This window comes from Trichechus manatus, unplaced genomic scaffold (assembly GCF_000243295.1).
Source record: "Trichechus manatus latirostris isolate Lorelei unplaced genomic scaffold, TriManLat1.0 scaffold00056, whole genome shotgun sequence".
Lineage (NCBI taxonomy): Eukaryota > Metazoa > Chordata > Mammalia > Sirenia > Trichechidae > Trichechus > Trichechus manatus.
Window position 1 is genome coordinate 15,073,784 of NW_004443992.1, and position 23,936 is coordinate 15,097,719.

Genomic DNA, 23,936 nt, shown 5'->3' on the forward strand with positions numbered 1-23,936 from the left:
AGACACACACACACACACACACACACACTTTAACACCTATCTCCAAAGTTAGGGTCTTAAAGGAGTTGAACTCCAATTAATATTTTCATTTCTAATAGCATACCAAGATGAGATTGGCTTTTCATTACAGTACCGGTGATACTGCAGGGTTTTTAGTTTATTTGTTTTAAAACACGCTCCATGTTCTTGGAACAGTCTTGGCATTTTGTGATTTTGGTAGGTTATTTCCATCTCACATGCATTTCTCAGAATTGGGTTGAACTCATACATCACAGAATATTCACAATCTTAATTCAACTTTATTAAAGTAAAACTATTTAAAATTTTATTTAAAATTTAATATAAGGAAGGTTTAAGATTTAACATAAGGTTTATGCACATGTGACTTCATGAAGTCTATCAAAGATAATCATACAATAATGAGACAATCGTTTAACCCAAACAGCAATGCCCTCTAAATGGAATGTATCTTTTTCATTCAACAAATATTTGGGTGGTTATGATATACGAGATACTGGGAGGCAGCAGTGAAAGAGATAAGCATTCCATGCCCTCGAGAAGCATACAGTCTACTGAAGAATATAGACAATAAATAAATAATTTTAAGTATAATACAGAAGGTGCTTATACTTGGGTATGAGCTAGCTTCACAGGCAGGGATGAGTTTTACAACTTTTTCTCATTATCATCCTAAGTAATATAAGGAGGCAGGGAAAGCTTAGGAAAGAAATACACAAAAGCATTGAGAAGTGGTAAAGCTGAAGGGGAAGGCTACAGCTTTTAGTTTGAAGATAACCTACTAGATGGTGCCCAGTTACCACCATCGACTGCTCTGACAGGGATTGCAATACAGGTCCCAGACAGAGCTGGAGAAAAATGCAGAACAAAAATCCTAACTCACAAAAAAAAAACCAGACTTACTGGTCTGACAGAGACTGGAGAACCCCAAGAATATGGCCCCCAGACACCCTTTTAACTCAGTACTGAAGTCACTCCTGAGGTTCATCCTTCAGTCAAGATTAGACAGGCCCATAAAACAAAATGAGACTAAATGGGCACACCAACTCAGGGGCAAGGATGAGAAGGCAGGAGAGGACAGGAAAGCTGGTAACGAGGAAGCCAAGGTCTAGAAGGGGAGAGCACTGACATGTTGTGGGGTTGGCAACCAATGTCACAAAACAGTATGTGTATTAATCGTTTAATGAGAAACTAATTTGCTCTGTAAACCTTCATCTAAAGTACAATTAAAAAAAAAAACAAGAAGTAGTTAACCTATTCCCAGCACATGCAGATCCCAAATTTTGGGTGCTTTTCAAAAAGTAACTAAAATTTTATTTTTGCTTATTCCTTTGTTTATATACTTAAACCTGAAATTAAGCCATAAAACATGAGACCCTGGCAAACTCATGTCCTAATCTCAAACAATCAAAAGTATTTAGACCTAAATAAGGCAGACATTTCAGTAGCCTTAACAGCTCCAGGAAGGCACATTAAACCTCGTTTCATATTTGGAAAATCAGAAAACTGGGTTAAACATTACATATCTCAGAACATGTTTTAAAGTAATTTGCACAATTTAGCCTCACCAAAACACTGGTTTGAAGACAACTTTACACCAGTCTTTTATCATAGCATCAATGAAAACTATTTATCAAGAGGGAGTAGCATGGGATAGGGAAACAACATAAACCAAACCCTCACACTTTCCTTTAACATTTATTGAATTTCAAAGTGAATTAAATATGACTAAAACGTCACAGTAATGGGACAAAGTACGGTTTGTTTTAAAAGTGTACATACGTTTTGTCCCTTGAGAACCTATTGATCTGAATTTTTGTACAGTAAGCCACTTAATTAAATATGGCTCGATTTCCAGTCTAAGACCTTAATTGACACACTCAATGACAACAGTCTTATAAATTATACTCAACTACAAGTCCTCCCTCTGGTTTTTCCTCTGGGCTTTGTAAATATGTACATCTTTTCCAGGATCATAGTGAACCTTACTCACAGTAAACTGTCTCTCCAGCATTGCTAAGAAGTTGTTATCCCGTTCGTAACGAATTCGGCAAGCTAGCAGAATCACGGAATGGTCACTACAGAGATATTCCAGTGTTTGAAGAAGATCTGTAAACGTTTCTTCTAAATATATGATATCAGCTCCAAGTATCAGGTCAAATTCTGCAGGTAAAAAACTCCTCAAATTCTGTCCCCAAGTCAGCTCCTTAACAACAGCTTTGGGTTGGATATGGGGAGGTAAGTTGGCTTGAACATTTGATTTAAGAAATTCTAATGCTACTTTTTGATCCGTGATAGTCACATGAGCACCTAGAATGTGAGACAGAGAGAAAAGTCATGTGCACATCAGTAGAACTGTAATGGGCAGAGAGAGGGTCAAGTTAAACAGAGCAGAGTATGTGTCTCTAAATATTCCTCCTAATGTGCTAAATACCACGTCCTTCATGGGTAGTGGAAATCGATAAGAACAGTGACCTGCAGCTCCTTCTGGACTGCCTTCTGGCAAATGCGAACCTTTGATGTGCTTCTATGACACATCTGCTGTTTGCTGAAGTTGTGCCTGTGAAGTGCAGAGTCACCAAGTGCCAACAACCTGCTGCTTCCAAATTCTGCAAGACGAGCTGGCCCACCCCCCATAGGTGCTCCCACTCTGTATCATTCATTAGGTCATGTTCTTCAAGGCAGTAGGTCTCAGGGTAAAATAGAATCCAACAATAAAAAATCTGGCAGTAGTCTACTACAAAGGTGGTTAAGACACCAAAAACAGAACGGTTGCTCTCTGGAGTTAAAGCTAAAAGAGAATCAAGGAAGAGATTAATTGGCTACTACAAAATGCCAGTCCACCTCTCTTTACGTTATTATGAAGCAGCGAACCTATATGCATTTATGTAATACATATGTAATTATTAAGAAATGATAAACTTAGAAATTAGTCGATTGTATGAAAGTACTGTAGGTTAAAATACTAGATGATGTTATTAGTACTAACTTTTCACATGGAACATGGAAAATTAATGAGCAATATTTTATTTATTAGGGGGCAGTGGGGGTTCAATGGAAGAATTTTCGCCTTCTATGCAGGAGACCTGTGTTCGATGCCCAGCCAATGCACCTCGTGCACAACAACCATCTATCTGTCAGTGGAGGCTTGCGTGTTACCATGATGCTGAACAGGTTTCAATGGAACTTCCAGACCAAGATAGACTAGGAAGAAAGGTCTGGTGATCTATTTCTGAAAAATCAACCAATGAAAACCCTACAGATCACAACAGTCTGATCCTGTCATGCATGAGGTTGCCATGAATCGGGAGCCAACTCGATGGCTCTAACAACAACATTTTATTTATTAATTTGTTTGTATGGATTGTTTACTACGAACCAAAAGATATAATTTTTTGACCCAATATGGCTTTGAGAAAACTGAACATAAGGTCAGCCCTAAAACGCTTCATCTACATCATAGTAACAATAAAGTAATGGTAATCGTATTCTGTTTTAGCCCCGTATGTTCTGAAATTTACAATTCTGTTTCAACATTTCTAAAATTATTTTTAGGCAAAGAATGCTGAATATACCATGGATTGCCAAAAGAATGAACAAATCTGTCTTGGAAGAAGTACAGCCAGAATACTCCTTAGAAGTGAGGATGGAAGACTTTGTCTCACATACCTTGGACATGTTATCAGGAGGGATCAGTCCCTGAAGGACATCAAGCTTGGTAAAGTACAGGGTGAGCAGAAAAGAAGAAGACCCTTAACAAGATGGATTGACACAGTGGCTGCAACAACGGACTCAAGCATAACAACGACTGTGAGGATGGTGCAGGACCAGGCAGTGTTTCACTCTGTTATACACAGGGTGACTATGAGTCAGAACTCACTCGACAGCACCTAACAACAACAGCAACAAAATTATTTATCCGCATCCTTCATCAATTTGTAATCTTTATAGAGAATTCTCCCACACGATTCCAGACCAGCTACAGTAAGCATCATTCCAGTGGTAGCTTATACTGTTTCTTATACTGACATGCAACATTAGGACAGTATTTAATTCGACATTTGTTATCCTAGAGTGTGATACTGATGCAAATACTCGAGTTGTTAGATTGCACAAGCCTGGACCTACCACCTGTGTCCTGGGAACTTCAAGCAGTGCAATGGTAGTGAAGAATAAAGACTGAGGCTGAAGATTCAGGCAGGGTGTGATTGCAGAGCCAGTGGTAGGCACAGAAGGTTTAAGTACAGATGACTCGATCGCTTTGCATTTTAGATGGACCACTCTGACTGCTACGGGGAAAGCAGAGTTGAGAAAATAAAGCAGAGGCAGAAAGGCCAGGTGGGAGGGTGAATATGATCATGCAGGAGACAGATGACAAGAGCTCGATCCAGGGCTGTCTGACAGCCTGGGTTTGAGTCCCAGGTCTCCACAGACCAGGACATCAGAAAGTAGCTTAGTTTCCTGGAACTCCAGTTTCACTTGAAAAATATGAAAATTAAAAATAATACCTACCTTACATGGGGATGTTATAAGGCTACCCCAAGGAGAACAGGAGGTTTGGCAGTGGGGGGTGGAAAGGGAGAAATGGATTCAAGAAGTAGTTAATAGACGGAATCAGCAGGGCTCAGGGAAGGTTGGGAGGGGAAGAGTCAAAATGTTGGCTTAGGTGATTACTTGGATAATGATGCCAACTCAGGACAAAGGAGAAAGAAGGAGTTTGGAAAGGTAAGAAGAATTTGGGTTTAAACATGGATTGTTTGAGATGCTGGGAAGTAAACAGGGAGAGATACCTGTATCCAGTTCTTAGTTAGACATACAAGTCAAAGTTCAGAGGAGATTCACACTAGAATTACAGAAAAGTAAAAGACAATTTCTTCCTGAGCATATCATATATATTTTAGGACAGTGGTCTCCAGGCTTGCTTGGGTATCAGAATCACCTAGAAAGCTTCTGAAATCCAGATGCCTGCCCTACCCCAACTTACAGAACCCTGTCTTAAGGATGGGATATTTTTCTTCTAAGAATAGTTGCCAAATAGCATGAAGGCTGCATTAAAGACACCTGGGGAGATTTTCAAACTAAGCACCAAGGTTTGTGAGTCAGAAAACCAAAACCAAAACCAAACCCATTGCTGTGGAGTTGATTCCGACTCATAGTGGCCCTATAGGACAGAGTAGAACTTCCCCATAGGGTTTCCAAGGAGCAGGGAACAGCTGGTTGATTTGAACGGTGGACCTTCTGGTCAGCAGCTAAGCTCTTAACCACTACACCACCAGGGCTCCTTGTGAGTCAGAACTGGATTCAAAATCTAAGTCTGCAATCTATTAGTTGTACAGCCTTGGGCAAGCTGCTTAACCTCTACCAGCCTTCCTTCCACCACTTGGGGAAACTAAGTAGGCTGATCCCGCAGAGCTTCTGTGAGAACAAGAGAGGGCAAACACACAGCACTCAAAACATAGCAATTAGCAGTAATTAGCTAATTGCTCAGTAATTAGCAGCTGTTTTTTCTTTTAACAAGAAAATTGCATCACCCTATATGAATGTTCTGCACAGCACTTAGCCTTTTGGGGCATTTTTTCTGTAATGTTTGTCTTTATTGCCCCATTAGAATTGGAACCTAGGCTTCGTGAAAGCAGTGACCAGCCTGACTTGTTCACTGCTATATCCGCAGCACCTAGAACCTGGTAGCCACTATAAATAATAAATATAAGAATCATGGAGTAGTGCAGAGAAATGCTTAGAATACAATGTTAACTGAAGCATCATATATGATGTGTGTGTGCTGAGTTTCCTCCAGCTATGAAGAGACTATCTGCTCTATCTCCCTCACTGGGTTAAATTCAATGGTGTATGGGGAAGTATCTTAAGCTGTAAAAAACTATATATTCATGGTTAAGATTCATCTTAAAACCTAAGTCGCCTCAAGATCATAATATTAACTTCAAAGAACTGGAGGGGGCAAAGCAACCTCCCATGAGAAGTATAACTAACAGGGAATAAGAGACAGAGAAGAAATTATGATAGCCTTACTGGAGTTAAGAGCACCAGCCAGCTGGCCCACAAGTCATAATAAACAGAAGGGGAAAAAAAAAAAAAACCCAGTAAGGGGAAAGCCAACAGTGGGTTTTGTGCTAAGAAAACCACAAATGCACCTCTTGAATTCCCCTCACTAAGGAGAGAACCAATGGGTCACACTCACCCAGCAGGGCAGCCACTATGCCCACCAGCCCCGTGCCGGCACCCAGCTCCACCGCAGAACAGCCCCTGAGCTCCACAGCTCCCATCTCCAGATATGCAGAAAGAACAATGGCCTGAGTCAAAACACAAGTGTGATTGTGATTAAGGTCAACATGTGCTTTACAGGCTACAGGGTTTAGGTAGGCTACGCACTGGCAGGAAGAGACCCCAGACACACACATGCATACACACAGACGCCCTCCACTGTGAGGTTCAATTTCCAATTTAACCATACACAGGACCTTAGCTGCTGCTTCGAGGTGATCTGCAAGAGCACAGATATGGCATACCACAACACAACTTCCCCAGTCTCTGCCAAAGTCCCTAACAGGGACAGCAGTGCTCAGTAACACTGTCTACGTAAGACGGGGCTTGCTGACTCTGGGGAGTTTAATTTCATGCTGTGTCACAGTCCTTTTACACTTGAGGCTTATAAAACTATTCTGGAAGAACTAACATGAACAATCTGTGATTCTGTTTAAGGGAACATCCAGTTCCTAAACCAAGCTCAGGTCAGCCAGGCCACATCCTCACCCAGGGGAAAAAAGCAGAGCAGTGCCTAAGGGTCCCAGAACTTTGTACCTCCCTCTCCCTCTCGTGTCCCAGTGCGATCCGTGCCCCATGGGAGCTCTCACCATATATTTTGAGCATCAGAAGATAAATTTTAGCCAAAAATTTGGACACCTGATGTGTGAGTAAGCACTTGCTTATAAGTCTATAAAAGAATTGTACCGTTAACATAATTTTTAATATAATTTGTCGTTCGTGGCCATATAATATTCCAATTCCTCTTCTTGGTGAGCATTCCTCACCATTATTTATCCTTATAACTCTTTACATGAATACCTTTCATGTAGTTACCTTGGACCAGATTCCTAGAAGTGATATTACAGGGTTAGAATACATTAACATTTTTATTCCTAAATGTTTACATAAGATTCCTAATACACTGTTAATAATGTAAAATAGAACAGATGCCAATCATTTATTCAACATCAACTGAGCTCCCACTGAGTCCCAGGTGTGGGGCTAGATGCTGAGGACACACACCACTGTCCTCAATCCAGTAACAGTGCTTCAAGAGAAAGAAGTAAAAACACAATTATAATTGTGCCATGGTTACAACTATGGAAAACGTTAACGAAAACACATGATCTTTATTTGCGGAATTATCACCTTACAATATTCTTTGTGCAATTTTTAAAAAAGACAAGGTTAATGGTTGTCAAAAGCAGTCTCCTGCTTTCTTTCCACTGCCCCCTCACCCTGGCAGGTCATTTAACCTCCCTCAGCTTTCATTCACTCACCCTTAAAATACCATGGTGGGGGACAAGGGGAGTGACTCCTAGTGGGTATGTTTTTTTAGGAGGAAGTGATGAAGTGTTTTAAAATGGATTGCGGTGATAGCTGCACAACTCTTGTGAATATACTAAATACCACTGAACTGTATGTTTTAAAGAGCTTGGCTGGTAACCAAAAGGTTGGCAGTTCAAATCCAGCAGGTGCTCCCTGGAAACCCTATGGAGCAGTCCTACTCTGTCCTATAGGGTCTCTATGAGTCGGAATCTACTCGACGGCAGCGGGTTTGGTTTGGTTTGGTACATTTTAAACGGGTGAAATGTATGGTATGTGAACGATCTATCAATAAAGCTCTTTTTTGTTTTTTAAAATAATCTATGAACCAGTCTTATTATCAAGCGTGGATGTTTTCAGAGGTCCCCAGAGCATGCTTACCGCATCCCAAACCACCGCAGCGACTCCAAGCTGCCTCCAGTCCTGCCGGATCTGGATTGTGTGGTTTGCAAAGAAGAAGGTGGCAAGAGGCTTGTGGAATTTCTGCAACCCCATCACCGCGGTCTCCTCGTAAGGGACGAGGGCCATTTCGCCAGCGCCCAGCTCTCTGCTCCTTCAAGCCTGTCATGCAAAAGAGTCCTTGCTGATGCTCTGACCAGAAAACGCATTATCTCTTAAGTAGCTGCAAAGCTGTGTTAAGTTCAAAAGAACGAAACAATGCGAGAAAGAGAGTAGGAAAGAAGGGAGGAGGAAGCCTGTGTCTAATTCCTTTTGTATGGCTTTTCCTTCCAGTCTCATGACAAGTGAGGTTTAGCTCTTAATTTAGAATGTCTTTGGGCAAATGAACCCAGAACGTTATAACCGCTGCACGATGCCCTACACTTTTATCCAGTTACCACTCCGTGAAGCCGGATAAGGTGCGCAAAACACGGTGCCGGCCGAGGGTCGTCAAACAGACAAAGTAGGGCTTTCTAAACTGTCCTGACCGCGTCCACTGCCGCTGCAGCCCAACGCTGGACGCCTGGGTTTGGGTGTGTGGGTGTGGGTGTATCGGTCTGTCTGTGCGTTTCCAAATCGTTCACAACAATGGAACCGAACTTGCACTTGGACTTGGTGGTAACGTTTTGATTATCCTGCTTATTGACACTAGCCGGATATATACGCTCGATAATGTTCATCTACTTGAGACTGGAAGCGAAAGACACTCGGGGAATCCGAGTCGCTCGTGGGGAGCGCGAGGACCAGAGCCCGGGCGTCCGCGGCTCAAGAGGCCTCCCCGCAGCCCCCTAAACTCGCCCTCGCCCCTCTAAAGGGTCGACAGTGCGTCCTTCCTTCCCGCCGGCCCCCGGCTCCAGGAGCTGGGCGGGGATGGGCGCCCACAGGGCCCTTCGGGACCCGCCGGCCGCGCGGGACGCCCACCCAACCCCAGAGCGCCCTGAGTTTCCCGGACCGAGTGCCGGAGGCACGCCTAGGCCGCCCCCGAAGTGCGGCCCACAAGACACCCAGGCCCGAGGCGAGGACCCGCGGTACTTACGGCTCCGGAGGCGGCCGCAGCGCCGCACGAGCTTCGCTTTCCCCGGCCCGGAGGTTGGCTGCGGAAACTACCAGCCTTAGACGGCGGGAGAGCCCGAGCCACGCCCGGCAGTGGCGGTGGCGGCGCCCGAAGGCGGCGGATGGGTGGCCCCGCCCAGAGACACGCGTTTCCGGTGCCCCCACGCCGCTCTCCGGGCAGGTACTGTAGCGGATGCCCTGCGATGGGGCGCGGAGGAGGGGGGGGCGGGGAAGCGGGTCGGAGTTTCCCCACGTGGGGCCCCAGGGTGTTCGGGTGTGACCAAAGGAGTTTCCCCGGCCGCCGAGGGGAGCTTGGGGGGAAAAGCGAGGTGCCGAGCAGCTGGCGCGCCGGCGGCGAGTGAGAGGAAGCACTGCGTACGCGCTTATGCGGGTTCCACTTTTTTAACCATGTGCTTGGGCTCGCTTTCTCGCATTTTGATTGTTTTTAGTTTCGAAGGTGGCCAGTTAGCGAGTGTAGGAGAAAATTCGCCCCGAAGAAGGCATGATCACCCCTTCGTCCCAGCGTCACTGAAGTGGCGTAATTGCCGGCTTGACAGCAACAGAGTGGAAAAAGTCAAAAAGCCCGCTCAACTAAAGCGCAAACGGGGAGACCGGACGTGGTGCCCAGGCCTTTATTTTAAAATGGGTCGGGTCGGCTGGGCCCGGGAGCGCGCCTTCGGCCCCAGACCCTGACCCGGGCACTGGCTGTAGATTCCGACGTGCTAATATCCCTCTTACCGGAGCCAACTGGTAGTGCACCTGCCCTTAGGGCACCTATGCTTGATATAGAAGGAGCTAACGGCAGCCGGGCCACGACCTCTGGGAGAGCGCGGGCCAGAGTCAGCGCCCAGTGTGACTGCGCGGGAGGCGGCATCCTCTTCTCAGAGACGGTTTCTCTTTCTTGCCCGACCTTAACCCCAAGTTCCGCCCCCCCCCCCCACAACTCCGCCGTTCTCTCGCTAATTCTCATCCTTGGCTGCACTTTAGAATGAATTGGAAAGATTTAAAACTCCCCATATCCTGTCCCGCCCCAGAGAGGTTCTGTTGGTCCGAGGAGAGGTCCGGGCCTTGGTATTTTTAAGAGCTCCCTAGCCCTGGTGTGCAGTGGTTAAACGCTTGGCTGCTAACAGAAAGGTCAGCGGTTGGAACGCACCAGCCGCTCTGTGGGAGAAAGATGTGGCAGTCTGTTTCTGTAAAGAGTACAGCGTAGGAAAACCTGTGGGGCAGTTCTACTCTGCCCTATAGGGTCGCTGTGAGGTAGAATCTACTCAACTGGCAACTGGTTTGGTTTTTGGTTTGGTTGGCACCCATACGCAGCTAGGGTTGAGCGCCTCGTCTCTCCGGCAGGGGGCGTGCGGGGCCTCGCTCCTGGTCTCTAACCTGCCAACATAAGACTGTGGACCGGCTGGGAAGAGGGTTTGAAGTGAACTTTGAAGACCACCAGCCATTTACCTCTTTTTTTGTCTTCTCTCCCTCTCCTTTTTTTTTTCTTTTTCCGTATCTCTCTCTCCTAGTATTTCCTTTCTTATCTCCTCTGTCTCACTGTGCTTCCCCTGCCTCTTAATTTTCCTTTCCTTTTTTTAAACCTCTCTTTCTTCCCCTTATTTTCTGTCTCCCTTTCTTTGTCCCTTTTCTTTGGGGAGGCAACTTTGGGCACAAGAAGAATCATAGAGAGACCTTAAAAATTCAGATTCCGCCTCTGACACTTTAAATGAGATGACCTTGAGGAATTGCTAAACCTCCCTAAACCCCAAGCCTCCTCATAAAGCCTGGCCCCTCCTCCATCCCTTTTCCCTGTTCACCTTTTCTGCTGAAATCATGCATATGTCTTCAAATAAAAGATGAGGAGACACCCTTCCTAACCTCTCCAGCACTCTGCTAACATAGGAGGATATTTACCTCATATTTGCTGACGGAATATCTAGAAAGATGTCATTTACTATTTCTCAACACTAATAGACAAGTCTGTTCTGCTTTGTTTAAAATAATGTGGGTTCTACAATTTCTGAGACCAACTCTTCAGACAGGGATTGGACTGGACTGTGGGACATAAAATGATGCTTGTGAGGAGTGTGCCTCTTAGCTCAAGTAGATACAGGAGACTAGGTGGGCAGCTTCTGTCCAGAGATGAGATGGGAAGGCAGAGAGGGTTAGGAGCTGTTTGAATGGACATGGAGAATCATAGGTGGAAAGGAGGAGTGTGCTGTCACAGTGTGGGGAGAGCAATTAGAGTCACGTAGCAATGTATGTCTACATTTTTGTATGGAAGACTAATGTGAAATATAAACTTCGTTTAAACTATAACAATAAAAAATAAATAAATAATGTGGGTTCTAATTGACACCAATTGGTCCAGGAAACACCTGCCCCCCGTGAATATTTGAAAATTAATTTTTAATCGTTGAAAAAAGTGGGTATGTAGTAGGTGATATGATTTGTTTAAAATGATCCACCTTGTTCAGAGACTGTCCCGGGTGGCCCTTCCCAAGGTAGAAATATCTCCTCACTCTATTGAGGTCAGATTTGGCCATGTGGCTTGCCTTGGCTAATGGAATGAGAGTAGAAATGACAGTGCCACCTCTGAGCAGGAGCGCTAGGTGCCGTTCATGGCCGAGCCACTGCTCTTTCCCTCTGTTCAAGAACTGTACGCTCAAGAGTTGAGAGCCCCTTAATGGTAGGTCCCCAGTTGGAGCAGAGCCACAGCTGATCTGTGAAATACATGAAACATGAGGGAGAAATAAACCTGTGTTGAGGTAAACCATTTAGATTTGGGAGCTGTTGCTACAGTATAATTTAGCAGAGCTGACAGAACACAGGTATGAAAGAGGCATGAAATTTCAAAAATTAGCCAAGGTGTTTTAGTACGGATAGTGTTATGGGATGATTTGTGTCCCCCAAGCAGATATGTTCACATCCTCACCTCACGTGTGAATGTGACCTCATTGTTAAATAGGGTCCTTGCAGATGTAATCAAGTTAGAATGAGGTCATACTGGAGTAGGGTGGGCCTGATACCCAATATGACTGGTGTCCTTATAAGAACAGGGGAGAAGAGACAGACGCAGAGGGAAAACGACCTCGTAATGACAGGCAGAGATTGGAGTTGGAGTGGTGCTGCCACAAGCCAAGGCAGACCTGGAGTGCCAGAAGCTGGGAAAGTAAAGGATCATCCCCTGGAGCCTTTGGAGAGAGCATGGTCCTGCTGACACCCTGAATTCAAATTTCTAGCCTCCAGAACCGTAAGAGAATAAGTTTCTGTTGTTTTTGTGGTAATTAGTGATGGTAGTCCTAGGAAACAAATGCAGATGGCTCAGTTTCCCTTTTCAGTAAAGTTGATCCTTTTTTTTCAGAGATCTGCCTAGCTCATAATGACCCCCTTAACTGCCCTACACCTGGGCCCCCAGTGGCAGCATCAGCTTCACACTGCCTTAACACCTTCATCGATCTGTGATTCTAGAACTGAAGACACTGCTTCTGCTCTTAGATTGGCTGAGAATGAGCAAAAAGATTTATTTTCTGTATTTTCTGTAATTCTAAAGTCCAGTTTAATGATAATTTAACAGTTTACCAAATATGTGTTTTTTCCTTATGGAAATGTGGACTTGGCTCCTTTTCTCTGGTCCTCTCCTGAACCCACACAACTAAAAAGGGAGCATGCTTGCACTTCTCCTCTGGCTCAGAGAGTACCCCATGCACCTTCAGACTCCTGAACACTTTCATACCCACTTAACCCCTCGTGGGCAGCAGAAGTTAGAGTGGGGGTAAAATATAAATAAGTACACTCAGAGGGATTTGGTTGATAGCTTTTTGTTTTTATCTGTATGACTAAAATTGCCTTTCCCTAATCATATGACACCTCACCAGGGAATAATGGTAAAGGGCACTTACTCTTTTGTCCGTCCTGTTTTCTGGAACTGGTCCATGTACAAGGTCACAGAAAAGCAGCCACCTTGGTACCATGTGATCCCTACCCCACTCTCGCCTGGGGTGAGGATGGATACCAACCCATGCTGGATATATCTCTCTACTGAGTGAGAATTTGGAGTGGTTACTGGACACCCTTTGTTATTGCCTGCCTAGCATCCACATCCCATTTTTCCTGGTAGCAGTTCCTTTCTGCCAATAATCAAGAGCCCAGCTTCTGGGGGCCTACAGCCTAGGTTCAAATCCCAGCTCTGCGGTTTACTAGCTGTGTGTCCTTGGGCAATATGCTTTAATCTGTGTCTCAATTTCCCCATCTATAGAATGGAGATAATGTGCTGATTAAACAATGAAGGTAATGTTGTTGTTAGTTACTGTTGAATCAGCTTAGACTCATGATGTCCCCGTGTACAACAGAACAAAATGCTGCCGGGCCCTGGACAATCTTCACAATTGTTGGGATGCTTAATTCCATTGTGGCGGCCACAGTGTATTTTGAGTGTCTTCCTACCTAGGGGGCTCATCTTCCAGCACAATATCAGATAATATTTTGTTGTGATCCATAGGGTTTTCATTGGCTAATTTTCAGAAGTTGATTGCCAGGCCTTTCTTCCTACTCTTAGTTTAGAAGCTCTGCTGAAACCTGTCTACTTTGGGTGACCGTGCTTGTATTGGAAAGACCAGTGGCATAGCTTCCAGCATCATAGCATGCAGGCTACCACAGTACAACAAACTGATACATAACCTAAAGTTAAAATGAATTAACCTATCTAAAGCAGTTATAACAGTGCCCACCAAACAGTAAGCTTTATGTGGTATTTGCTTTTACTACTATGTGTTTGGGGCAGGGCTAACCTTGGCCCTAGCTCCACCTCTAGGCGCATTTCCCAGGCCCAGCAAATGGGCATAGTCCATCCATCTGGTCATGGGTAGTTCCGAAGTGAGCACGTGGCCAAAGCTGGGCTTCATTAAGCCCATCTGTAACTGGCTTGGCGTTGTCTCTCAGAAAACCAGCCTGTGGGGCAAGGATTGAAGCCTGGAGGTCCTGTTGGTCATCTGGTCCCAAGAGGGCAGAACCAGCAGAGAATGAAGCCAGCCAGGCGATGGAGGAGGTAGAAGCTGCTTCCTGATGGTGCCGTTCGAGCCCCTGGATCCAGCTGGTCTGGAATTTTCAGTTATTTGAGCCATTAAATTCCCTCATTAGCTTAAGCCAGTTTGGGCTGAGTTTCTTTGTTCCCTACAGAAGATAAAACAAATTAATACATTCCATTTGGGCTGGTCCCTTGAACAAAGGAGCTCTGAAGTTGCACCTGTCTGGGGCCATAGTGTGCCACGTACATGGAGAAGCCAGTCTGAGGAGAGAAGATGCCAGCAGAAGCTTGGGGCGGAGCTGCCTGGCTCCCTAGCAGCTCTCCAGGGCCTTGTCCTGGGCCCTTTCTGGCTCTACCTGGGCTCTTGGGTTCCTGGGACACCAGTGTAACCTGAAAGTAGATTTCCTTTTCTTGCTTAACCTGGCTCAAGTGAGTACCTGATACATGCAAACAGAGTCCTCATGAATAGTTAGAATGTTTGTTGTTGTTGTTTATAGGAAGTAATCCAGGTGGCAAGTAAGCATTCTATAAATTCTTGGCTCATAATTTCATGATGACTAACATCATCCAGTTTGCTCCACAAACTAGACCCTTACAGATGGATGTTTATTTGAAAGATATCAGCATCCTACCGCTCTCATTGTCAGCAAATGTCCTGAGTTGGCACAAACTTCAGTAAGTGTTTGCTGGATGGAGGCATGATGGCTGGCTACTCTTTCTGTCCATTTTAGGATGGAGAGGTGGGCCCTGCCCATCCCACCACGACCGCCAGCACCGACCATGGGTGTTCTGTCCCCTCCCCGTTTCTAAGGAGGCTTATTCCCCCAACAATTCCACCAACACGTTGCTCTTTGCCTTCAAACATGCACAAGTGTCTCCTGTTACCTGAAAACTCCTAAACCTACTTCTCTTTCTCTCCACTGTCCTGTCTTACTCTTTCCCAGCACAGTCAGGATGTTGAGAGTGATTAAGCTTGCCGCCTCAGGTTCTCACTGCTTGTTCCCTCTGCCTGTGTCTTCTATTCCCTGCATCCCTGGGATGTTGTCTTAGAGCTGCTTCTGGCCAACTCCAGTCTTGCCTCTGTCCCACCCCCTAAACTTCCCTATGGCACTTCCGTCTGGCAGGCTTTCTTCCCATGATGTCGGGGCACTAGTCTCTGGTCTCGCCCCTCTCCCACCTCCGCTCTGCCCCTTGGTTCCCCCAGGCTGCTGTAGCTTTGCAGCAGGCTTGCTGTTCTTTTCTCCCTACACTCTTGCCTACTTAGCTGCTTTACTGGGATTTCAGATTCACCATATTCATAACTACCACTTCCACACAAGCCAAGTACTCTGCTTAGCAGCCAGAGCCGTGCAATGGAAAGAGATTTTGGGACTTGAATTCCAGTCCCACTCTGCTAGTCTCTAATAATATGACCTTGGGCGAGTCACTAAAACTGCATCAGTTTCCTGATCTGTAAATGGGGTCGATAATAATAATGCCCACTTCATGGTGTTGCTGTAGGCACCAAATGAGGTATGTATGTAAAAGCTCATTGAACAGTGCAACACTTATTATTCTGTAAGGTAGTATAGCATAAGAGTTAAGAAAACAGGTTTGGAACCAAACAAACTGAATTTAAATCCTGACTATGTCCTTTACTAGCTATATGACTGTAATCAGTTAATTAACATTTCTAAGCCTCATTGCCCTTATCTGCAGAATGAGGATATTACCATGACCCCGCTGGTTTGTGAGGATGAAGGTAGTTAGTACATGCTCGGTGCAGCAAGCATATATTAAATATTTGCAGTTGCTTATTTCCTGACTTCTGTGTGTTGCACCAGTTCTTTCCTAGTTAACAGGGTTTGTAACCTGAGAGCCACATTAACTCCTTCCTCCTCTTCACATGTTTTAACCTGTTTACAGGCAATCCCTGGGTTACAAACGTCCGATTTATGTACAACCTGTAGTTACGAACCAACCCTGTATTAAAAATTATTATATTAAAAATTTGAAGTACATACAATAGTTCGTAATAAACAAGCGGATGCTACTTTGTGACGTGCATCAAAATATTATTACTTTATTATTAAAGATGTTTCAGTGTATCTGGAAGTGTTCCTTTAAATGTTTTTTATGCATAAAAAGATATACTATATACTAAGACAAACATCTGACTAACTGACAGATACAAACCATACCTACAAATTTGACTTAAAGACAGACTTAGGAACGGAACTGGTTAGCAATCCAGGGACTGCCTATAGTTACTGCTCATGTAATCACAGATGGCTGTGGTAACAAAGCATCTCTTCCCTCCTTGGGAATGTTCAAAGGACTAGCTCTGTGGATGTGGGCCCCAGGAAGAGGCCCAGGAGTTTCCTCTACTCTGCCTTCACTCTTGGCATCCTCCTCCGGGGCTACTTGCTGCAGAGTCGGCCTCAGACCCAAGAACCCTGTTAAGAAATCATATTATTTGTCATCCTTTGGCTTATTTGGAAACCTGGTGGCGTAGTGGTTAAGAGCTATGGCTGCTAACCAAAAGGTCGGCAGTTCAAATCCACCAGGCGCTCTTCAGAGACCCTATGGGGCAGTTCTGCTGTGTCCTATAGGGTCACTATGAGTCGGAACAGGTTTGGTTCGGTTTTCTGGCTTATTTGTCTGAACGTTAAGATACTTAATACGTAGCCGAGTGTAATAGCTTCCTGGGGCTGCTATAACAAAATATCACAAACTGGGTGGTTTATAAAACAGAAATTTATTGTCTCATAGTTTTGGAGGCTGGGAGTCGAGATTAGGGTTCTGGCCATGTTGATTCCTTCTGCGGCTTAGAGGGAGAATCTGTTTCATGCCTCTCTCCTAGCTTCTGATGGTTTCAGACGTTCCTTGGCTTGCAGCTGCAGCATCACATGGCTTCCTTCCTCTGTTTCTCTCTGTACCTCTTCTCCTCTTTTGGAAGGACACCATTCAGATGGGATTAGGACCCACTCTATCCCTCTGTTGACGCTGAGTCAATTCCAACTCATGGCAACCCCTTGTGTGTCAGAGCGGAACTATGTTCCATAGTGTTTTCAGTGACTGATTTTTGGGAAGTCGATCATTAGAGCTTTCTTCCTAGGCGCCTCTGGGTAGACTCGAACCGCCAGCCTTTCACTTAGCGGCCGAGCACTTTAACCATTTGTGCACCCAGGGACTCCAATAATATCTTCTCCAAAGATCCTATTTCCAAACAAGGTCACATTCACAGGTACCGGAGGTTAGGACTTCAACACCTTCTGGGGGGACGCAATTCAATCTATAACACCAGGTATCACTGTTTCTCTGCCTTGTTCCATATACTGCCTGTTTCAGGTAGTTGTTGTTAGGTGCCTGCAAGCTGATTTCGACTTACAGCAATGCCATATGATAGAGTACAAGTGTCCCATAGGGTTTTCTAGACTCTAATCTTTATGACAGCAGATCACCAGGTCTTTCCCCCATGGAGCCACTGGGTGTGTTCGACCTGCCAACCTTTTGGTTAACAGCCAAGCACTTAACTGTTGCACTGCCAGGGCTCCTTTTAAAAATAGTAACTCAATATTATTTTTTTTAAGACTCTCAATGATTTGACCCCCTCTCACACTACAAAATTAGACATCAAAATAGTCTCAGAAGTTGGACCAAATTATTAGCTCAGTTTGTTCCAGTCATTGCTCACTTGACAGAGATCTCTCTAAGGGGCATCTCCTCTGTGCACTTAGGTAAGCCTTATGTGTCTTTCTGTAAATGGGCTACTTTGTGCCTAAATTACTAAACTTCTGTATTAAAGTAGCACCGTTTATAAATATCAAGTTATTCCAACTTTGTATTCCAGTGCAGTGAACTTTTTGCCCATATACCTTACCCTCTATATAAAAGTAACATTAATTATAAATATGGAGTTATTGTGATATTGTATATCCATTGCAGTGAACTAGAAAAGACTGGCTACTTGATTTCATTTAAACTGAAACTTACCGCAATGCCAACAGCATGGAACGACACACCAAGCCATCAGCCAAATTCAAGGACTATCTATTTACATGCACAGTGTGCCTTTAAAATGTGCTTTGTTACTATGGACTTTCATGTGTAGTGATTGTTCTTTGTTCTGGGCCAAGGTAGATTGATTATAAATACTAATCTCCAAAAAACAGAAGGTGTCATTGATTGAATGTTGTGGTGATATAAAATTGGACACATTTTCCCACTCTTCTTGAGGAACAGTGGAATTGAGGAGAAAAGGGGACAGAAAATTAAGGAAATTTCTTTGTATTTATTGCTAATGTTCTGTCATGTTTTAGTTTTTTAGAGTGTTTGATGCTATCCTGGGTTACTATGATTGCTTTTTAAACTTAATATTTTATTCAATTTTGTAACGTAGATTAATAGTATAATTGTGTAATAATCTCATTTTAAAGATAAAGAAATTGAAACTTATATATTTTTAAAGGATATTTTTGAAACCAAGACTCTTAATTGATATAGACTAGAGATTAAACTGATACCAGAAAACACATTGCCTTGAACTTTCTAACCCAGCAGTTCTAAATATTTTGGTCTCAGGACTCTTACATTTTTAAGTTATTGAGGACCCAAAAAGACTTTTGTTTATGTGGGTTATACCTATTGATATGTATCATATTAGAAATTAAAACAAAACAAAAGAAGTAAACCATTCATTTGAAAGTAAAAATTATAAATTCACTACATGTTAACATCACAACAATGATATCATCACATGTCAGGGAGCCTTTGGAAAGCTCCACAACTTACTCATGAGAGAATGAGAGTGAAAAAGACAAATTACATCTTTGTATTATTAGAAAAAGTTTTTATCTTGCAAGTCCTGTAAAAAAGGTCTCAAAGTTCCCCAGGGGCCACAGACCATACTTTGAGAACCATTAGTCTTCACTGTCCTTTAGCCTTCTTAGCAAAACTCTCATCTCTGTACAGCTACTGTTATTCAGGGAATAAATAATAAAAACAGTAGTAAAACTCTTGAGTCTCTCCATTGAATATAGATATATAATTGATCTGTTATCAATTTCCCTGGTTCTCTTTATCATCCGAGCAATGTAGGCAATACAAAATGTATGCTCAGACTGGGCTCTGGAGGCTGGCTGCCTGTGTTCTTCTAATCCCAGCTCCACCACTTAGCCTCTGAGTCACTTAACCTCTCTAAACCTCAGTATCTTCATCTATAAAATGACTATGACATTGCTGTCAACCTCAGTAGCTTGCTGTGAGGATTAATTGAAATAATCTGTGTAAAAGAAGACTAATTTTCCAGCCCCCTTCTTCAGTTAATTAACACCTTGTAGCTGGATTCTGGCCAATGGGATGTGGCCCATAACGGTCCTGCCTGAAAGCCCTCTCTTCCCTTCCACAGTCCCTCAGAGGTGGGCAAACTGGAGGGGCTGGATCCCTGAGTCACTGCTTGGAGGAAAGCCGCCCAGTTCACGCTGGATTGTGACATGAGCAAGAAATAAACGTTTGTCATATTAAGCCACTGAGATTTGGAGTTTATTCACTATTGCAGTGTAGCCTACCCTATCTTCACATACACAAGGGCAGACCATTTGAGGTGAAAGGAAGAGAATGATGTAAGGAGATGGCATTTAAATGGAAATTTAAAAAATTAAAGGAAACAGCAGAAGTCAAATATAAGACTGACATCTTTGAAGTACCCAAACTCCATAAACAGTTTACACCCAGGAGGAGAGGCATTTCTCCATCATCACTACCCAGCTCTGTTGTGTGAGTCACAGAGCCCCGGCTGACCCCAGGGGTGAGGCCCGCTGCCCTTGGCTACATGAATATACAGCCAAAGCGTTGTCTTAAGGATTGTCAAAAAGCCTAAGGAATAGAGCTCAAGCTGGTGTCAGAGAAAGATAACATACAGAGTGCTGGTATAACTGTGCCTGCCACCACCTTTCTTCAGTTCTTCTCTAGCTTCTCAGTGTGAAAAGTCTTCATAGGACCTCGTCGCATAGAGAAAAGAACAGGAGAACTGCTCTGTGCTAGACTGAGGGACTGTGCAGCATAAATAGCAACTTTTAGATTTTTCATTTTACTAATGAAATCACATTTGTTCACAGCTGCTTCACAGCTGCACCCATGCCCAATGCTTTTGTTCAATGACACAATAGAAGCAACAGCTTGGGGAGAAGTTTCTAGTCTTATATTCTGTGGGTTTTTCAGTCATGTCTGTGGGTTTAAGCTGAGAACTGCTGAATAAATATTTGAATGAATGAATGTTACAATACAGAACCATCACATCAGATTATTACCCACCTCACTACAGGAGTTTTTAAGTTCAAATTCTACTTACTAGACATCTTTGAGTCAATGATCCTAAGGTATTAGTCAGTTTCATTATTTTTTATTATGTGTTTTTTTATTTGCCATGCATATATTTTTTTATGTGTTTCATGAACCTGATGTTTAATAATATCCGCATGTAATAAAACCAAAAAACCAAACCCATTGCTGTAGAGTCGATTCCGACTCATAGCAACCCTATAGGACAGAGTAGAACTGCCCCATAGGGTTTCCAAGGAGCACCTGGCGGATTTGAACTGCCAACCTTTTGCTTAGCAGCCGTAGCACTTAACTACTACGCCACCAGGGTTTCCCCACATGTAATAGGAGGAGGAAATGGATGTGTGGCTAATTGCCTCTGTGAACAACTGCCTCCTTTGGTACCCAGCTACCACTACTGAACATTTTGATTAAAGATTCTATAGGAGAATCCTGGTCAAAAGGGGGGAAATGTAGAACAGAATGTCAAATTTTAATGGAATCCAGCCTTTCTGGAGCCATGGAGGCTGGATGAACCACTGAAACTATTGCCCTGAGATAGTCTTTGAACCTTAAACCAAAAATATCCCCTGAAGTCTCCTTAAAACCAAACAATAGTTTAGCTTAACTAGTAAAGAATGTTTGCCTTGAGCATTATACTCTTTTGAAATCTATTTATATGGGATCAAATTGACAACAATTCAGATTAAATAGGAACCTTAGGATTTATGTTAATGGGGGAGGAATAACTCAGAAAAGGAGGGTGAGAATGGTTGTATAACTTAAAGAATGTAATCAGTGTCACTGAATTGTACATGTAGAAACTGTTGGATTGGGGTTCGTTTTGCTATGTATATTCTCAGCAACAACAAATAAAAAAAAGTCAAGAACAATTCCAAGGCAAAATAATAATAATATCCACATGGGCCCAGTGGTAACTATTTGGGTGAGAAGCTATTGACTGTTTGTCTTTTGACAATTCTAAGAAAAGGGATGGAGTTATTTTCATTTTCACACTGTGCATGTGAATTTGTGTATAAGTATAAAACTGGATACATTCTGTTAAGGGTGATGGAAAAACTTGGTAACAGTTAATGATAGTTGAACAAGGCGCTGAACATATGTAATGTCTCTGAGCTGTACATGTGAAGATTGTTGAAATGGCAAATGTTTTGTTACTTATATACCATAATAAAAAAGTAAAAAAGGTGGGTATATTTTAATTAAGTCAGACTAAAAGATATCGAAAGGAGGATAGTAAATTACCAAATAAAAATGGTAGCTTGTAGTTCCAAAAGAACCCACATGCTTACAGCAGTGCCCCTTCCGAGGTGACACAGGGCATTTGGAGTTAAAGTTTTCCTGATGGGATGTAAGGAGGTGGAACTGTAGTTACATGCAAATGTGACCAGGGAGGATACAGACTTGGCCTTCATAGTGTCATTTGTTTTGTTTTTTAGTTTTGTTGTCAATATTTGAAAGTAGAAGAACAGATGAAAATCAAGATCTCTGATGTTCTTCAAAATTTTTGAAATATCTGACAAAACAGGGTCCAAATGACCACAACATAGCGATGGGCTGGGGCTGAGATGGCTCTGCCCTCATTGGTTGTTACTGTTTCCGGTTTGCCACAATCCCCTCCACTCCTTACTGTTTTACCCCAGCCAGCTTCATTCATTCACAATACCATTGGGGTCTCTGAGTGGACCCCAATAAAGAGCATCTCTTTTTTCCTTCCCCAGGTTCTGAACAAGCTGAGAAATAAGTGAATAAGGCTGGAGGCAAATATATGCCCTTTGTTTACTGAGTAAGAAGAGGTTGGAGGGTATGGCTTATATCTGCAAGCAAATGCCAAACTGGAGAATTCAGCTGACTTGTCAGTGGCATAGTAGTTAAGAACTTGGCTGTTAAACAAAAACGTCGGCAGTTTGAATCCACTAGCCACTCCTTGGAAACCCTATGGGGCAGTTCTGCTCTCTTCCTATAGAGTCGTTATGAGTCGGAATCGAGTCAACGGCAATTGATTTTTTTTTAATCAGCTAGATTACAGGCAACACAGAATCACGGCAGGCTTCCCATGTGATTGTTACAGCATGGGGAATCAGGAGAGCACAGGCTCTGCGCAGGGTGCTCCAAGAGGGAAAAAGGATAGAAGTGAGCTGCACATTCGGAGTTAATTCTTCCCAAAGCATGTCAAAAGGCAGAGAGGCCTGGAGTCGCACTCACTCAGTTCCCAGCACAGAGAGGGGGAAGAAGCATTCCTCGCTAACCTGGTCCTCATAGGCACTGGAGTTGAAGGTTCAGAGGAGATTTTTTTTTTTAGCATATCTAGTGAAGAACGCCTGATGCCATCAACATGTGGTGATTTTCTTCAAGGGGCTGATGACGCATTCTTGTTTGGGCTTGGTGATTTTTTTTTTTTTTTGGTCTTTTTTTTAATTTGTTTTTTATTGTACTTTAGGTAAAGGTTTACAGAACAATTAGTTTTTCGTTAGTCAGTACACATATTTTATGACATTGGTTAACAACCCCACGACATGTCAACACTCGACCTTGGAGGACCTTTTTTTTTTTTTTGGTAAAAATATACATAGCCACAGATACACCATTTCAGAAATTTCTACATGTACAGTTCAGTGACATCAATTATATTCTTCCAGTTGTGCTGCTACTCTCACTATCCTTTTCCAAATTATTCCATCACCGTTGTCTTCAACTCACTGTTCCCTAGGCTTCCCATCAAACCTTTTGAGTTGCTGTTGTCAATTTGATCTCACATAGATAATTTTTTTTTTTTGAGTAGTTTTTTTTTTGAGTAATTTTTTTTTTTAATTGTACTTCAGGTGAAGGCTTACAGAACAAATATTTTCTCATTAAATGGTAGTACACATATTGTTTTATGAAATTGTTTAACAACCCCATGACATGTCAACCCTCTCCTTTCTCGACCTTTTTTTTTTTGGTGAAAATATACATAGGCAAAGGTACACCATTTCAAAAATTTCTACATGCACAGTTCAGTGACATCGACTACACTCCTCCAGTTGTGTTGCTATTCTCACTTTAGATGAAGGTTTACAGAACAAAATAGTTTCTCATTAAACAGTTAGCATACATGTTGCCCTATGACAATGGTTAACAACCCCACTACACGTCAACACTGTCCTTACTCAAACCTTGGGTTCCCTATCACCAGCTTTCCTGTCACCATCTGCCTTCTAGTCCTTGTCCCTGGACTGCTGTGCCTCATTAGTCCGGTTTTGTTTTATGCAGCTGTCCAATCCCCAGCTGAACCGTGAACCTCAGAAGTGACTTCATCACTGAGCTAAAAGGGTGTCTGGGGTCCATGCTCTTGGGGTTTCTCCAGTCTCTTTTAGGCCAGTAAATCTGGTCTTTTTTTGTGTGCATGAGAATTTTGTTCTACATCTTTCTCCAGCTCTGTCCAGAACCCTCTGTTGTGATCCCGGTCAGAGCAGTCAGTGGTGGTAGCTGGGCACCATCTAGCTGTACTGGACTCAGTCTGGTG

The 23,936-nt window shown here is 43.3% G+C and overlaps 1 protein-coding gene across 5 annotated transcripts; it reads right to left on the reverse strand.

Moving 5' to 3' along the window:
• Window positions 1-1,144: 1,144 nt before the first annotated feature.
• On the reverse strand, window positions 1,145-9,184 carry METTL21A (methyltransferase 21A, HSPA lysine). 5 transcript variants are annotated; one of them, XM_023733035.1, is made up of 4 exons: window positions 9,083-9,184; window positions 7,990-8,169; window positions 6,218-6,329; window positions 1,633-2,328 (listed from the first exon to the last, which is right to left on the reverse strand). In XM_023733035.1, the coding sequence occupies exons 2-4, from the start codon at window positions 8,134-8,136 to the stop codon at window positions 1,931-1,933; spliced, it is 657 nt and encodes a 218-aa protein (XP_023588803.1). In that variant the 5' UTR covers window positions 8,137-8,169; window positions 9,083-9,184; the 3' UTR covers window positions 1,633-1,930. The 5 variants fall into 5 exon arrangements, with proteins under 5 accessions (XP_023588805.1, XP_023588802.1, XP_023588803.1 ...); XM_023733036.1 differs by having other exon boundaries at window positions 2,190-2,809; XM_004378276.2 differs by lacking the exon at window positions 9,083-9,184 and having other exon boundaries at window positions 7,990-9,052.
• Window positions 9,185-23,936: the final 14,752 nt, after the last annotated feature.

Coding starts and splice junctions, on each gene's coding strand:
- METTL21A (XM_023733034.1), bottom strand. CDS start 6,488: ATGGTTAAATTGGAAATTGAACCTCACAGTGGAGGGCGTCTGTGTGTA. Junction 2,329..6,217: donor CATAGTGGCTGCCCTGCTGG/GTGAGTGTGACC, acceptor CTCACATTCTAG/GTGCTCATGTGACTATCACG.